The sequence below is a fragment of the Pseudophryne corroboree genome, chromosome 9 (genome assembly GCF_028390025.1).
Source record: "Pseudophryne corroboree isolate aPseCor3 chromosome 9, aPseCor3.hap2, whole genome shotgun sequence".
NCBI classification, from domain to species: Eukaryota; Metazoa; Chordata; class Amphibia; order Anura; family Myobatrachidae; genus Pseudophryne; species Pseudophryne corroboree.
Genome location: NC_086452.1, coordinates 446689900 through 446707049, shown reverse-complemented (window position 1 = coordinate 446707049; position 17150 = coordinate 446689900). Strand labels below are relative to the sequence as shown.

The 17150-nt window shown below is 50.1% G+C and overlaps 1 protein-coding gene across 1 annotated transcript; it reads right to left on the bottom strand.

Moving 5' to 3' along the window:
* Positions 1-206: 206 nt before the first annotated feature.
* Positions 207-15481, bottom strand: HMCES (5-hydroxymethylcytosine binding, ES cell specific). The gene is made up of 7 exons (XM_063941158.1): positions 15357-15481; positions 12990-13199; positions 12120-12263; positions 11857-11976; positions 9297-9457; positions 1691-1883; positions 207-752 (listed from the first exon to the last, which is right to left on the bottom strand). The coding sequence occupies exons 2-7, from the start codon at positions 13176-13178 to the stop codon at positions 555-557; spliced, it is 1005 nt and encodes a 334-aa protein (XP_063797228.1). The 5' UTR covers positions 13179-13199; positions 15357-15481; the 3' UTR covers positions 207-554.
* Positions 15482-17150: the final 1669 nt, after the last annotated feature.

Here is a 17150-nt window from a genome sequence, read left to right as displayed (position 1 = left end):
CAAAACTTGTTGCGTATAATAAATGGTGCTCCAGTCAATCCGCTCCCAACTGTCATGTGTTCAACTCCTAATTGTCATGTGTCTGAAAAATGACACTTAGATGCGGATTGGCTGAAGCACCATTTATCACACGCAACGAGTTTAATCACCTAGATCTGTTGCTGTGGTCACCAGAACATCATATAAAATAATCAGAAGTCTGCAAATAAGAATGTAAGTTTTTTTTTTTTTTTGTATATATCAAAACTTTATTAAACATCCATAACCAAAGCATGATACAGTATCAGGATATCATGTTAATGCAATAACTATAAAGATTAAGGCCCCATAATAGCCTGGGTATTATCAGAGCTGCGTGGCGTTCATTAGAAACTGGCCATGTCTCAGCAAATCAGGGGCATGGGTTTGGTTGGGTCAAGGCTTACTCTGTCCAGTTAAACATTGAGAGGTATGAATATACCTGTAATTGTTCAGCTTTAAAAAAGACTCAATACGGAACTATATAAACTTTATGAAACATGTTTAGAATTGTAGTGACCTGGAAAGACATATAGTTATCTCTTTGGCCTTTTAGGAGAGGGCTCCCCTTCTATCTTCAGCCACTGATGCATTAATCCTGCACTGGTCTTCTTGGGCGACACAGCAAACTGAGAAAGTTTTGGTGATTTAAGACCTTCTGGTTGTTCTTTCTTTGGAGATTTATTTTGTAACCAGAGCAACATATTTTTACCACTGGCGCTAAGAGTTGGCTCCTGAAGAATGAAAAAAAAAAAAAAAACATAATTGAAAAAGAGACCACTTCATCCCGATACAGAAATTTGTGCATTGTGCCAGGCTCCACTCACACACCCGTCTATACCCCAGTGTGCAAGCTCCAGTGTCCCCCTGGTAGATGGAGAAATACATTATTCAGTGCCACCCTAACATTCCACTGCAGTGCAGTTTAACAGGAATGTATTGCCTGTCCATTACATTGTAGACAGTGCTATCCACTTCCGAATCTATAGGGCAGTGCCCTAATGGAGTCTGCTAAGAGTAAATAAAATATTGGGACTGCAGTCCCTTTGCGTTGTTGTAATATCACGGGTCCTGCCCCTGGGTATAACTCCACCAAATCAGACAGGGATTGACTGCTCAGGGAAGCTCCTCTGCCACAACAGAAGCGAACAAGAGTGTGTTGCTCATTTTTAGTGACCAGAGATATATAGATAGATAGATAGATATATTTATATTTATTACTCAAGAGGACCCCCCTCCCCCCGGAGATTTACGTAAGTTTACCATCTCCAAAGAACAATGCACTTTACTGGCCCGAGGTGCATTCCATTAGAAAATAATTCCCCATTCAGTTAGCCTTGTAGGCCCATGAGCTGAGAGAGGATAGTGGCCGCTATTTCGACCTTAAAGCCTGGGACACTGAAGCAAATTGAACAGAAGGAAAAAGCATACCCACCCCCTGCGATGTGCCACTTGGGGCTGCACCAAAAAAGTATAAAAATCCAAAACATTAGTAAGGGCAAGAGCAGGACACTGAAACAAAGGAAAAATATAGAATGGCGGTGGTGTCGGAACATTATAATTCCGAATTACTTTGTTCACTATATAGCTGCCAATAACCCAACACACAATCCACAGTGATAAGATTTGTGTGAGCATAAACACCAGATAACTGGAGCAAACAAATACTTGCCTTTTTTCTGTTCAGAATAATAGCCACAGTGCATTCTGGGCTGTTGTTTCGAGAGTTGTTCACTATACTGGATACAGGGTGATAGGTGATATTTTCAATAGGGCGAATAAGCGTAAAAGCTTCATTAGCAGGAACCTCCCCAAAGTCCAGCCACTTCCGGATTTCCTCATCGCCGTCCAGTATAGCCGGCATCCTGCGGGCAGAACCGATCACATGACCAATAGGCATTTAAAAAAGCGTCAAGGAAATGGCAACAAATATGAAGCCTAGATAAATTCTGTGAAATCTAGGGGGGAGTGGTACGACTCATTATGCATTACTAATAATGACCACTCATGGGGTGCTAGATTGGGGACAAACTGTTACTGTACCATCTACTATACAGTTACCAACTGGTGTTTAACATGTGCGTCATCCTATGTGCAGCAGCTGAAGTTCTAGGGTTTCATTTCACTAGTGTACTTGGCGTCATGACCTAACTAAAGGCCACAATTGTACGTGTGAAAATCAAGACTAAAATAGCACGGACAAATTAAAATAATGTATATCACCGTGTTATTCGCCCTAAAAATGAGCCTTCAGATTATAGAGAAGGAAGTGACACAGGCAGCGCGGTCTAAAAGAGTTCAAACTGGTCTGTACAGGAAGCAACGCGTTCCACTTGAACGGGCGCTGAAAACCATATGAACTACTGATATAACCAATACTTTTACCAGAGGAAGAGAGAAAAGGGTATAGAAAATGATTGGTTCATCACTTTCACTAACATGAGTAAGACTAAACCCTAACATCTGTATCGCATCTGAAGACAGACTTAACTGTGCAGAGTACGGTTTTTGCAAATAACCGTTCGCAGGGCTGGATTAAGGGCCTAATTCAGACCTGTTTGCTCCTCTGCGAATTTGCAGGGGTCTGTGATCGGATAGTCATGCCCAGACAGAGTGAAAATCCGCCCCGTGCAAGTCTGCGCACACCTTTGCAAACGCCGGTCAGCTACAAATCCGTTTGCAACTCACTCACCATCGAATGATCTTTCCAGTCTGTGTGTAGCCCAGGACTTACTCCTACAGTGCCAAATAAACAGGCTGATCGGGGCCAGAGCTGGCAACACAAACCCTCCCTGAAAACGCTTGGGAACGCCTGCGTATTTCTGACACTCCCAGAAAATAGGATTTTAATACCTTACGGTAAATCCTTTTCTCTTAGTCCGTAGAGGATGCTGGGGACACATCAAGAACCATGGGGTATAGACGGGATCCATATGAGACATGGGCACTTTAAGACTTTCAAAGGGGTGTGAACTGGCTCCTTCCTCTATGCCCCTCCTCCAGACTCCAGTTATAGGAACTGTGCCCAGGGAGACGGACATGTGGAGGAAAAGGATTTATTGTTAAACTAAGGTGAGATACATACCAGCTCACACCTCAAGCACGCCGTACAAAATGGCATTTAACACAACGCAAGTCAACGGCATGAACAACATCAGCAACAGGCTGACTATAAACATAATACAACATGTGTGTAATCACAACTAATAATTGCAGATACAGTACGCACTGGGACGGGCGCCCAGCATCCTCTACGGACTGAGAAAAGGATTTACCAGTAGGTATTAAAATCCTATTTTCTCATACGTCCTAGAGGATGCTGGGGACACATCAAGAACCATGGGGTTTATACCAAAGCTCTAGAACGGGCGGGAGAGTGCGGATGACTCTGCAGCACCGATTGACCAAACATGAGGTCCTCATTAGCCAGGGTATGAAACTTGTAGAACTTCGCAAAGGTGTTTGAACCCGACCAAGTAGCTGCTCGGCAAAGTTGTAATGCAGAGACCCCCCGGGCAGCCGCCCAGGACGAGCCCACCTTCCTGGTAGAATGGGCCTTCACCGATTTCGGTAACGGCAATCCAGCCGTAGAATGAGCCTGCTGAATCGTATGACAGATCCAGCGTGCAATAGTCTGCTTGGAAGCAGGAGCCCCAATTTTATTGTGAGCATACAGGACAAACAGAACCTCTGTTTTCCTAAACTGAGCCGTTCTGGCGACATAAATTTTCAAAGCTCTTACTACATCGAGAAGCTTCGATTCCAGCAAGGCGTCAGTAGCCAGACACCACAATAGGCTGGTTCAAGTGGAACGATGAAACCACTTTCGGCAGAAACTGCTGACGAGTCCTCAATTCTGCTCTATCTTCATGGAAGATCAAATAAGGGCTCTTGTGAGACAAGGCCGCCAATTCAGACACCCGCCTTGCGGATGCCAAGGCCAACAGCATGACCACTTCCCAAGTAAGGAATTTCAACTCTACCTCCTGAAAAGGTTCAAACCAATGAGATTGAAGGAACTGCAACACCACGTTAAGATCCCATGGTGCCACAGGGGGCACAAAGGGAGGTTGGATGTGCAATAAGCCTTTCACGAAGGTCTGAACTTCTGGAAGGGAGGCCAATTGTTTTTGAAAGAAAACCGATAAAGCCGAAATTTGAACTTTAATTGAGTCCAACTTTAGGCCCGCATCCACACCGGTTTGTAGAAAATGGAGAAAACGTCCTAACTGAAATTCTTCTATAGGAGCTTTCTTGGATTCACACCAAGGCACTTATTTTCTCCAAATACGGTGGTAATGTTTAGACGTTACTCCTTTCCTGGCCTAAATAAGAGTAGGGATGACTTCCTTGGGAATACCCTTTCAGGCTAGTATCCGGCGTTCAACCTCCAAGCCGTCAAACGAAGTTGCGGTAAGTCTTGGAACACGCACGGCCCCTGCTGCAACAGATCCTCCCTCAGAGGAAGATGCCAGGGATCTCCTATGAGTAATTCCTGAAGATCTGGATACCAAGCCCTCCTTGGCCAATCTGGAACAATGAGGATCGCTTGAACCTTTGTTCTTCTTATGATCTTTATCACTTTTGGAATGAGTGGAAGCGGAGGAAACACGTACATCGACCGAAACACCCACGGTGTCACTAGGGCGTCCACTGCTATTGCTTGAGGGTCTCTCGACCTGGAACAATATCTCTGAAGTTTCTTGTTGAGGCGAGACGCCATCATGTCTATTTGAGGAATTCCCCAAAGACTTTTCACTTCTGCAAAGACTTCTTGATGAAGACCCCACTCTCATGGATGGAGATCGTGTTTGCTGAGGAAGTCTGCTTCCCAGTTGTCCACTCCTTGAATGAAGATCGCTGATAAGAGCGCCTGTATGCCTTTCCGCCCAACGGAGCACCTTTGTGGCCTCTGCCATTGCCGCTCTGTTCTTTGTTCCGCCCTGGCGGATTACGTACGCTAATGCTGTAATGTTGTCCGACTGAATCAAGACGGGCCGATTGCGAAGATGATGTACCGCTTGCAGAAGGCCGTTGTGAATGGCCCTTAACTCCAGAACGTTTATGTGTAGACACATTTCCTGGCTTGACCATTTTCCCTGGAAGCTTTACCCCTTCGTGACTGCTCCCCAGCCTCGGAGACTCGCATCCGTGGTCACTACGATCCAGTCCTGGACCCCGAACCTGCATCCCTCTAGGAGGTGAGAGCTGTGCAGCCACCACAGGAGTGAGATTCTGGTCTTGGAGGACAGGGTTATCAGGGTTATCCTTCGGTGCATGTGCAGATGGGCCCCGGACCACTTGTCGAATAGGTCCCACTGAAACACTCTGGCATGGAATCTGCCAAACTGAATGGCCATGTAGGCTGCCACCATCTTCCCCAGCAACTGAGTGCATTGATGGATCAATACTATTGCTGGTTTCAGAATTTGACCAAGTTCTGAATTTCCAGAGCCTTTTCCACTGGAAGAAAAACTCTCTGTAATTCTGTGTCCAGAATCATTCCCAAAAACGAAAGCCGTCTCGTCGGAACCAACTGCGATTTTGGCAAGTTTAGGAGCCAACCATGTTGCTGAAGAATTGTCAGGGAGAGCGTAATGTTCTGTAGTAATTGGTCCCCGGATCTCGCCTTTATCAGGAGATCGTCCAAGTACGGGATAATTGTGACTCCTTGTTTGCGCAGGAGAACCATCATTTCGGCCATTACTTTGGTGAAAACCCTCGGAGCCGTGGACAGACCAAACGGCAACATCTGAAATTGGTGATGACAATCCTGAACAGCAAACCTCAGGTAAGCCTGATGTGGAGGATAAATGGGAACATGTAAGTAGGCATCCTTTATGTCTACCGACACCATAAAATCCCCCTCCTCCAGACTGGAGATAACAGCCCGGAGAGATTCCATCTTGAATTTGAATTTTCTCAGGTAGAAATTGAGGGATTTGAGGTTCAGGATTGGTCTGACTGAGCCGTCCGGCTTCGGGACCACGAACAGGCTCGAATAAAAGCCTTCTCCCTGTTGCGACGGGGGAACCCTGACAATGACTTGATTGTGACACAATTTTTGTATTGCAGCGCATACCACTTCCCTGTCTGGAAGAGAAGCTGGTAAGGCTGATATGAAAATCGGTGAGGGGGGGACGTCTTGAAACTCCAGTTTGTACCCTTGGGACACTATTTCTAAAACCCATGGGTCCAGGCCCGAACGAGCCCAGAACTGACTGAAGAGCCTGAGAGGTGCCCCCACCGGTGCGGACTCCCGCAGAGGAGCCCCAGCGTCATGCGGTGGACTTGGCGGAAGCCGGGGAGGACTTCTGCTCCTGGGAACCGGCCACGGGCGTTGATCGCTTACCCTTTCCCTTTCCTCTAGTAGCAAGGAAGGAAGACCCTCGGCCTTTCCTGTATTTATTGGGCCGAAAGGACTGCATCTAATAGTGTGGTTTTTATACCTTTATACGGTAGAGACTCCATAGCTTTCTTAGAGTCAGCATCAGCATTCCATTGATGAATCCACAATGCTCTCCTAGCTCAGACTGCCATGGCATTGGCCCGTGATCCCAAGAGGCCAATATATCTCGCAGCTTCCTTCAGGTAGACTGCAGCGTCTCTGATATGACCTAGTGTCAGAAGAATGCTATCCCTATCGAGGGTATCCATTTCAGATGACAAGTTATCTGGCCATTTTTCGATAGCACTACTCACCCACGCAGATGCAATGGCTGGTCTGAGTAGCGTACCCGTGGTGAGATAAATGGATTTCAATGTATTTTCCTGCCTACGATCCGCAGGAATCTTTAGGACTGCCGTGTCAGGGGACGGAAGAGCCACCTCTTTGGACAGCCGTGATAAAGCTTTGTCCACAATGGGGGGTGACTCCCATTTTTCCCTATCCCCAGAGGGAAACTGATACGCCACTACAATCCTTTCGGGAATCTGAAACTTTTTGTCAGGATTTTCCCAAACCTTTTCACAAAGCGCGTTCAGTTCATGAGAGGGAGGAAATGTTACCTCAGGTTTCTTCCCTTTATACATACAGACCCTAGTATCAGGAACAGCAGGGTCCTCAGTGATATGTAATACATCTTTTATTACCACAATCATGTACTGAATGCTCTTTGCCAGTTTTGGATCTAATCTGGCATCACTATAGTCGACACTTGAGTCAGTGTCCGTATCCATGTCTGCCAGCTGGGCAAATGAACGTTTGAGACCCCGAGGGGGTCTGGACTTGAAACAACACATCCTCTACGGATTTCTTCCAAGCCTGGTTCTGAGACTCAGATTTATCCAATCTCTTATACCTTTTCCACTAGCGTAGCACGGGTCGCAGCCGTGTCGCCTGACACGGCTGCGACCCGTGCTACAGCCTCCTGCAGACAGCGCTCACCAACCCGGCACTTGCCGGGTTGGTGACGTGCTAGTGACGCGGCAGGGGCGGCGCTGGGAGATCAAATGATCTCCCAGCGCCGCCCTCCCTATGCAATGTGAACGTGAGCCGTGTCGCAACCCGGCTAGCTACCAGGGTAGGATTCCCGGATCAAGTGGTCAAATTCTGAAACCAGCAATAGTATTGATCCATCAATGCACTCAGTTGCTGGGGAAGATGGTGGCAGCCTACATGGCCATTCAATTTGCCGGGGGACCCGTTTCCACTAGGGAAAAACACGGGTAAATGCGCGCCCCCGCGCATTTACCCGTGTTTAAAAAAGCTAGTGGAAAAGGGGTATTATTTATCAGAGCCACATTTGCATTCAACATTCACCCAATCCAGTGTCAGCGGTGCCGACAGGGTCACTCCCACAGCGTTTTGTGTCCCTAACATAGTCTCCTCCTGGGAAGTGCACTCCGCCTCAGACATGCCGACACACGTGCACCCACTACACGCAGATACACTGGGACTATAGGGGACAGACCTACAGTAAAGCCTGTCAGAGAGACACAGGGAGATATTGCCAGCTCACACCCCAGCGCCTAATCCCGGTCTGAAAACACTACAGACAATGTCCCAGACCTGCAGCACTTCTATAAGTTAATATAATGCACCAAAATCACTGTGCGCCCCTCCCCCAACCCCCCCCCTGGCGCCGGGCTGTGTGCTGTGAGGGCTAAGCCCCGCCCCCGTACTGGTGCGCTTCAGACACGCTCTTTTTTAAAACTTTTTTATACTGGCGGGGGTCCGCTCTTGCCAGTTAGTTATGTAAGGTTTATATGGTGCCCAGGGCGCCCCTCCCCCCGCGCCCTGCACCCTGTAGTGCCGCTGAATGGGGGAGCATGGCGCGCAGTGCGGCCGCTGTGCGGTACCTCAAAGCAGTCACTGAAGTCTTCTGATCTTCTACTTACCTGTCTTCTGACTTCTGGCTCTGCAAGGGGGGTGACGGCGGGCTCTGGGAACGAGCATCTAGGCGTACCTAGCGATCAGACCCTCAGGAGCTAATGGTGTCCTGTAGCCAAAGAAGCAGAGCCTTGAAACTCACAGAAGTAGGTCTGACTTCTCTCCCCTCAGTCCCACGAAGCAGGGAGCCTATTGCCAGCAGGTCTCCCTGAAAATAATAAACCTAACAAAAGTATTTTTCAGAGAAACTCAGTAGAGCTCCTCAGTGTGCATCCAGTCTGCCTGGGCACAGATTCTAAACTGGAGTCTGGAGGAGAGGTATAGAGGGAGGAGCCAGTTCACACCCCTTTGAAAGTCTTAAAGTGCCCATGTCTCCTGTGGATCCCATCTATACCCCATGGTTCTTGATGTGTCCCCAGCATCCTCTAGGACGTATAAGAAAACAGCCAGTTACCACTCCCAAACGTCCGCTTCCTGTTAATCTGCGTACACCTAGCCATCAAAAAAGACGCAGGATTTTTTTGCAAGTTTGCCCTCGCACCTGCGCATTACGATCCGTATGCATGCGCAGTCATTCGACAATCGTCCACCTTGCGATTTGACACAACAGCGATCAGGTCTGTAATAGGCCCTAAGATTTGTAGGGAACCCAGAGCAAGTAATTTGTGGCGGCCCCTACCCCTTAACTTCAATATCAGCCAGCATTATCTGTTTACCAATCTCTAAAAACACATCGTATGAAGTTTTACAAAAAGTTAAACAATATTTGGTCATACGCGTTTCTCTTGTAACAGTGCTTACACCGGCGGCCAGTAGACACTTTGTGGCGCAGAGCACCAAGTAGTTTGCAGGGGCATTGATGCCACACTTATAATTAGGACAACCCATGAACCAGCTGCCTCAACCTTCTGCAGGAGCAATATATAGGCAATGAAGTTGTACTTGCCGGTCATGAATCCAGTTCATGCTCTTGGATGAATCCACTGTGATGATCGTGTAGGAATAGAGAGGCTCTCCCCCATTGGGCGGCTGCCAACAATCAAACAGTCCGGCCATAGTGAGCAGCCTCCAGCTATCTCCGTCGGTACCGTCCTTTGCATCTGCAGACTGAGAGGAGGAAACGGTAGACTGGTTTTTGTAAACGCTGGTTTACTTACAGGACTAAAAAGCATATACCTTAAACACACTTGATACACTTTAATATTGAGCCGCTGCGGCCGCAGTAATTAACCTTTCACCTTTATATTATTCACAAACCTTACGTACACAAGGTCGCACAGTGGGGGTAATTCCAAGTTGATCGCAGCAGGATTTTTGTTAGCAATTGGGCAAAACCATGTGCACTGCAGGGGAGGCAGATATAACATGTGCAGAGAGAGTTAGATTTGGGTGGGGTGTGTTCAATCTGCAATCTAATTTGCAGTGTAAAAATAAAGCAGACAGTATTTACCCTGCACAGAAATAAAATAACCCACTCAAATCTAACTCTTTCTGCACATGTTATATCTGCCTCCCCTGCAGTGCACATGGTTTTGCCCAATTGCTATCAAAAATCCTGCTGCGATCAACTTGGAATTACCCCCAGTGTACGCACTCTGCGTACGTACGCCTAAAGGGCGTAGTGACTACACAGTTTGCGTACACAGGTCTATACGCTGTTAGCACAATGCAGCAGCCAGAGTGGCTGTAAATACACTTTAAACCTTAGCAGGGAAAGGAAGACACGACACCAGATTGTAATTAAACTGCTGGGTTCCGACACACCAATGTATTATTACTGAAAGGGGGATTACAACAACAATACAATAGATAAATGGCTACAGTCAATGGTACATACTTGTTTGGTTTTCGCCGCGCTACCCAGTCTGGTCCTCGGTCATCTAGATAGATAACTTTTAGAGTCTTGTGTGACCAGGCCTGCAGCTGGCTCCTTTTATACAATCTTCAAAAACTTAACACAATGGATACTGTAATCTCTTTGTCCATTGGACACAGGGATGGTCATTTATAGTACAGGAGAGGTCATAGGTTGGTTTGAATAGGTGGTCGATGTCTGTTCCAGATGCACTTGTGGGTGGTCTCCTCTGGGTTCCCACCGCATACCTAATGTACAGTAAATACAGTTTATATCTATATTCTGTACCTGCACATAACTATTCGCAGGAACGTGCGATCTTCTGCAAACCAACACCGGAATATTACCCTTAAAATACCCTACAGCTGGATACCAAACACCACCTTATAACCTTGTTCTGTCCCCTCCTATCCTGTAAAGGTGAATCCCTTTGTTCTGATACCATTTAAACTGCTGTAACTTGCTGATGTGGTGCAGGGAGACTATGTGTACATTGTGCACTATTTGGATTAAATATGTAATGTGTTTTGATGGCTTTTCCATGCGTTCACAAACTCTACCGTAAATACTCATACCACGCGCTAATGCGCAGGACCGCCCATACGCAAATTGCGAATATGCGCACGCACGGCAGAACAAGTACACGCACGGAGGCCATCTGTGTGTAGTTTGCACGTGATGTGTGTACTGCAATATTTTTCGACTTTGACATTTTATACAGGGGCTTCTGAGACTGGACCTCCCACCCACAGCCACTTAGTAATATCAAGATCTTGTTCTGCCCGTTCTGTTTCCCTTTAGTAATTTTAATGACACAGAGAGTGTGGGCAGGAGAATCCCACTCCCCAAAACGTGTAGATGTATCAATCCTGTGCAAAGCACAGATCTCTCTGCTTCCTCTACGTCAGGGGTGGGGAACCTCAGGCCCGAGGGCCGTACAAGGCCCTCAAAGCCACTTGATCCGGCCCGGCTCAGCAGCAGCCGGAGGCTGGAGCTCACTCCTGAGCTCCAGCTTCTGGCTCAGGCAGTGTACATGTGTGGCTGTGCGGCGCTATGGGAGAGACGTCATGACATCTCTCCCATAGTTCCGAAGAGAGGGAGGGCAGCGGTTCCGGAAGCAGGGCTGGTGAGCATTGTGTTTTTTTTTTCCGTGTGTGTGTGTGTGTGTGTGTGTGTGTGTGTGTGTGTGTGTGTGTGTGTGTGTAAGCGGCGCTACTAGGGGGCATATTTAATGGGGCATAACAACTGACGGGGCATATCTAATTGGCCAAAACAACTGACAGTGGGCATATCTAATGGGGCATAACAACTGAATGGGGGCAAATCTAATCGGGCATAACAAGAGACTGGGGGCAGGCTAATTTTTAAGTTGATCATTTTTGTATGGCCCCCCGAAGGGTTTTATAAATATCCAAATGGCCCTTGGTAGAAAAAAGGTTCCCCACCCCTGCTCTACGTACAATATATGACATCATGCGAATGAGGACATCATAAACGCAGAGATTGGCCTTGTCGCAGGGGGAAACATTCCAGCTATATATCACCGATGAGATCAAAGCTTCCAAACTTACACGGAGACACAAATATGTTAAGGCTTATGTACATTCTGCCTGGACCACAGTATAATGAGTAATCATCGTAGTGACGATACCTGTTCAGCTTTGATCTGTGGGAAGTAGATATAGTACGGCTGTTTCTCGCTGTCCTGTCTTCTCCACTCATAGAATCCATCTGCAAGAACCACACACCTCCTGCCTTTGGAAAGGGGCCCCTGCGGAAGTATAGGAGAAGAGTTAGGGAGGTCAAGATGGGGGGGGGGGGGGGAGACACGATTCCATCTGTCCATGCAACGGTCTGATCTTTACAAGAACAATACAGTTACACAACAGATCATTGAGCGTTTCCCACGATCACCTTGTATAACGTCTTCTGCGTCATGGTATCGCTGCGGCAATTGTTGGTCTTATACTGTATTTTCGATGGGTCTGTTTCAGTGAACCAGGAGGGGATGAGACCCCAGCGCATGGAGGCGAGAACCCGCTCGGAAGAGTCCGCATCCTATGAATGAGAAATTGGAATTAGAGCCATACATCCTGCACAAAGGACAAGTGCTCCTCATATATAAATACGTCTCCGACACTACAGCGCATAACGGGACGCCATAATAGTGGATGGAGCTTGTTCTCCAGGAACAAAATGTACAAGGGGTCTAGTTATCTCAGGCATCACACAGGGGAAGATACAGCAAACCTTGGAGAGAGATAAAGTACCAATCAGCTTCTGTCATTTGGCAGTAGCCGCCTGGAGATGGACTGAGCCGCCCATTTGCGGATTAGCAGATCCCGGTCACTGTGTAGGCTGAGACACGTCACGAAAATCCTCAACAGTGTGGGTGAGGAAGTACGATTGCCGTCACCGTATCTGCCAGTTCCGTGCCATAACGCCCTGTCACTGAAGTCTAAACAACACCTCCCAGCAAAAATATTAACCTTCTAAGAAACTATGTAATGCATGGAGCAAAAAAAAAAAAAAAGAACTCCCAGTCTTACAATAACACTGCGAAAGGCCTGTATGACCGCACCAATGATTCTCTCTCTCCACAAGCTATAGAGTACAGTCATATCACTCCTGTTGGCTACACATGAAAACCATTACACAAATCCAGTATCAGTATGAAGATGACTCGTATGCGGTGACATGGCGACCGCTGCCTGGTCCCTGGTAACACCAGGAACGGTTCAGCGTTTACCATGGAAATCACTTCATTTAGTCACTCATGGTTACCTTCTGAAAATGCCTCAGAGACAGCAGGACGGGGCTGTTGGACTGGGGACTCTTGTTATACGATGGATGGTACTTGTCCGAATCGCCGTCCCTCCACTGCGGACTTTTCCTTTGGCCCTGCTTGTCTTGATATTCACAAGCTTTGCAGACCTCCTCCGGTGCCAGAGTGCAAGCAGTGCGTCCACACATCGTGTAATAGCTTTGTACAGACTGAAATACACAAAAATCCAGTATTAATGCTGAATGATTACACAGCCCTGCAACAAAAAATACAATCGTTTTGTTGCCAAGAACATTTGAACAAATTTAGCGTATTTTGAGGCTGCTGAATTTATTTATTTTTATTTGCTCTAGTTCTTCAGAGAACTTACCCAGGTGCGGTAACAGCAGGCGCGCGGAGCCCCAGGTGCGGTAACAGCAGGCGCGCGGAGCCCCAGGTGCGGTAACAGCAGGTGCGCGGAGCCCCAGGTGCGGTAACAGCAGGCGCGCGGAGCCCCAGGTGCGGTAACAGCAGGCGCGCGGAGCCCCAGGCGCGGTAACAGCAGCAGGCGCGCGGAGCCCCAGGCGCGGTAACAGCAGGCGCGCGGAGCCCCAGGCGCGGTAACAGCAGCAGGCGCGCGGAGCCCCAGGCGCGGTAACAGCAGCAGGCGCGCGGAGCCCCAGGCGCGGTAACAGCAGCAGGCGCGCGGAGCCCCAGGCGCGGTAACAGCAGCAGGCGCGCGGAGCCCCAGGCGCGGTAACAGCAGCAGGCGCGCGGAGCCCCAGGCGCGGTAACAGCAGCAGGCGCGCGGAGCCCCAGGCGCGGTAACAGCAGCAGGCGCGCGGAGCCCCAGGCGCGGTAACAGCAGCAGGCGCGCGGAGCCCCAGGCGCGGTAACAGCAGCAGGCGCGCGGAGCCCCAGGTGCGGTAACAGTAGCAGGCGCGCGGAGCCCCAGGTGCGGTAACAACAGCAGGCGTGCGGAGCCCCAGGTGCGGTAACAGCAGGCGCGCAGAGCCCCATGTGTGGTAACAGCAGGCGCGCTGATGCGGAGCCCCAGGTGCGGTAACAGCAGGCGCGCTGATGCGGAGCCCCAGGTGCGGTAACAACAGGCACGCGGAGCCCCAGGTGCGGTAACAACAGGCGCGCGGAGCCCCAGGTGCGGTAACAGCAGGCGCGCGGAGCCCCAGGTGCGGTAACAGCAGGCACGCGGAGCCCCAGGTGCGGTAACAGCAGGCACGCGGAGCCCCAGGTGTGGTAACAACAGGCACGCGGAGCCCCAGGTGTGGTAACAACAGGCACGCGGAGCCCCAGGTGTGGTAACAGCAGGCGCGCTGACGCGGAGCCCCAGGTGCGGTAACAGCAGGCACGCGGAGCCCCAGGTGTGGTAACAGCAGGCACGCGGAGCCCCAGGTGTGGTAACAGCAGGCACGCGGAGCCCCAGGTGTGGTAACAACAGGCGCGCGAAGCCCCAGGTGCGGTAACAGCAGGCACGCGGAGCCCCAGGTGTGGTAACAGCAGGCACGCGGAGCCCCAGGTGCGGTAACAGCAGGCACGCGGAGCCCCAGGTGTGGTAACAGCAGGCACGCGGAGCCCCAGGTGTGGTAACAACAGGCACGCGGAGCCCCAGGTGTGGTAACAACAGGCACGCGGAGCCCCAGGTGTGGTAACAACAGGCACGCGGAGCCCCAGGTGTGGTAACAGCAGGCACGCGGAGCCCCAGGTGTGGTAACAACAGGCGCGCGAAGCCCCAGGTGCGGTAACAGCAGGCACGCGGAGCCCCAGGTGTGGTAACAGCAGGCACGCGGAGCCCCAGGTGTGGTAACAACAGGCACGCGGAGCCCCAGGTGTGGTAACAGCAGGCACGCGGAGCCCCAGGTGTGGTAACAGCAGGCACGCGGAGCCCCAGGTGTGGTAACAACAGGCGCGCGAAGCCCCAGGTGCGGTAACAGCAGGCACGCGGAGCCCCAGGTGCAGCTTATTTAAATTATGAATACATTAACTTTTGAAACATTGTACTGAAGGCTTCACACTGTACAGCAGAAATAGGAAACTTGTAGCAACTGTTACACTAGAAGTCCCAGCAAGCCTTGGCAGCTCTTCAGCAGCTGTAGAATCACACGTTGCATGTCTAATATGAAGCCTTGTATGCTGGGACTAGTAGTCCCACAGTAGCTGTAGTCACATGTTGCATATACAGTAAAAAGCCTGGCATGATATGCTGGGATTTATAGTCCCAAAGCAGCTGGAGTCACATGTTGCATGTACAGTATGAAGCCTGGTATGCTGGGACTTGTAGTTCTTCACAAAGCAGCAGCTTGGTTTGAGCTGCCAGCCCTGAAGTTGTACACACTGATATACTAAGAGGGAATAACGCGCATTACACTGACCTGTGACGGGACAGGGGTACACTAACAGCTCAGGAACAGTCACTGCGCCATGTCTCCTCCCCACAGCCGCGGCTGCTGCTGGCGGGAGCAATATTATATATCTCCACACAGCCTCAGAGGGGAGGTGACGTCACCGGGTCATGTGACTCTCCAGCCAGAGGGGAGGGCGGGACCAGCGAGAGACTGACCGTAAAAGGGGAGGGCGGGGCCAGCGAGAGCCTGATAGGTAAAGGGGAGGGCGGGGCTATCTTGAGACTGACAGCAGGCAGTTTCCTCCTGCAGAGGGAAGAGCTGGGGACCGGTAACTGGTTCAGGTGCAGGAGCATGCAGTGACATAGTACAGCGTGTGTGGCTGCTGGAACTACGAGTTCCAGCATGCAATGCATGCCCACACCTACCTCATTATCTGTATATGCATTACAGGCTAAGGGGGACATTTACTAAGCAGTGATAAGAGTGGAGAAGTGAGCCAATGGAGAAGTTGCCCCATCAACCAATCATCAGCTCTGTATCATTTTATAGTATGCAAATTATAGATGTTACTTCAGTGCTGATTGGTTGCCATAGGCAACTTCTCCACTGGCTCACTTCTCCGCTCTTATCACTGCTTAGTACATCTCATCCTGAGTGTGCGAAAGGCTTAGAAAGAAGAAACAAATAAACCACCACAGATTATTCCCACAAACCAACAATTGAGGAAAATATAATCAGATTTTCTCTGACGTCCTAGTGGATGCTGGGGACTCCGTAAGGACCATGGGGAATAGACGGCTCCGCAGGAGACTGGGCACATCTAAAGAAAGATTTAGGACTATCTGGTGTGCACTGGCTCCTCCCCCTATGACCCTCCTCCAAGCCCCAGTTAGATTTCTGTGCCCGGCCGAGCTGGATGCACACTAGGGGCTCTCCTGAGCTCCTAGAAAGAAAGTATAGTTTAGGTTTTTTATTTTACAGTGAGACCTGCTGGCAACAGGCTCACTGCAGCGAGGGACTAAGGGGAGAAGAAGCGAACCTACCTAAGTGGTGGTAGCTTGGGCTTCTTAGGCTACTGGACACCATTAGCTCCAGAGGGATCGCACACAGGACCCGACCTCGTCGTCCGTTCCCGGAGCCGCGCCGCCGTCCCCCTTACAGAGCCAGAAGCAAGAAGGTCCGGAAAATCGGCGGCTGAAGACTTCTGTCTTCTCCAAGGTAGCGCACAGCACTGCAGCTGTACGCCATTGCTCCTCATGCACACAACACACTTCGGTCACCATACCTCCCAACTTTCTTCTTCGGGGAAGTGGGACACTCGCGCGGCGAAGCCGTGCGCGCTCCCTAAAAGGGGGCGTGGCCTACGTAAAGGGAGCGTGGTTTCGCGGGAGGACCCGCGATCGTGAGTCACGCCCCCGTTTTCGTCACTGAGGGGGCATGCCCAGCGCTCTGTGAGCCGCTGGCATGCCTCCTCTCCCTCTGTCTGCACTGAATAGACGCTGTGCGCATGCGCACAGCGTCTATTCACCGCTGCTCTGCTAAGCAGGGCAGCGGGTGACAGAGACTCCCAACTGCCCCCCCCCCCACCGCGGGACACTGCGGCCCGCGGGTGGGACAGCGGGACAGTCCCCAAAAAACTGGACTGTCCCGCGAAAATCGGGACAGTTGGGAGGTATGGGTCACTGATGGGTGCAGGGCACTGGGGGGGGGCGCCCTGAGCAGCAATATTAACACCTTGGCTGGCAAAACTGACACCATATATAGCCCCAGAGGCTATATAGGTGTAAATTACCCCTGCCAGAATAACAAAAAAAGCGGGAG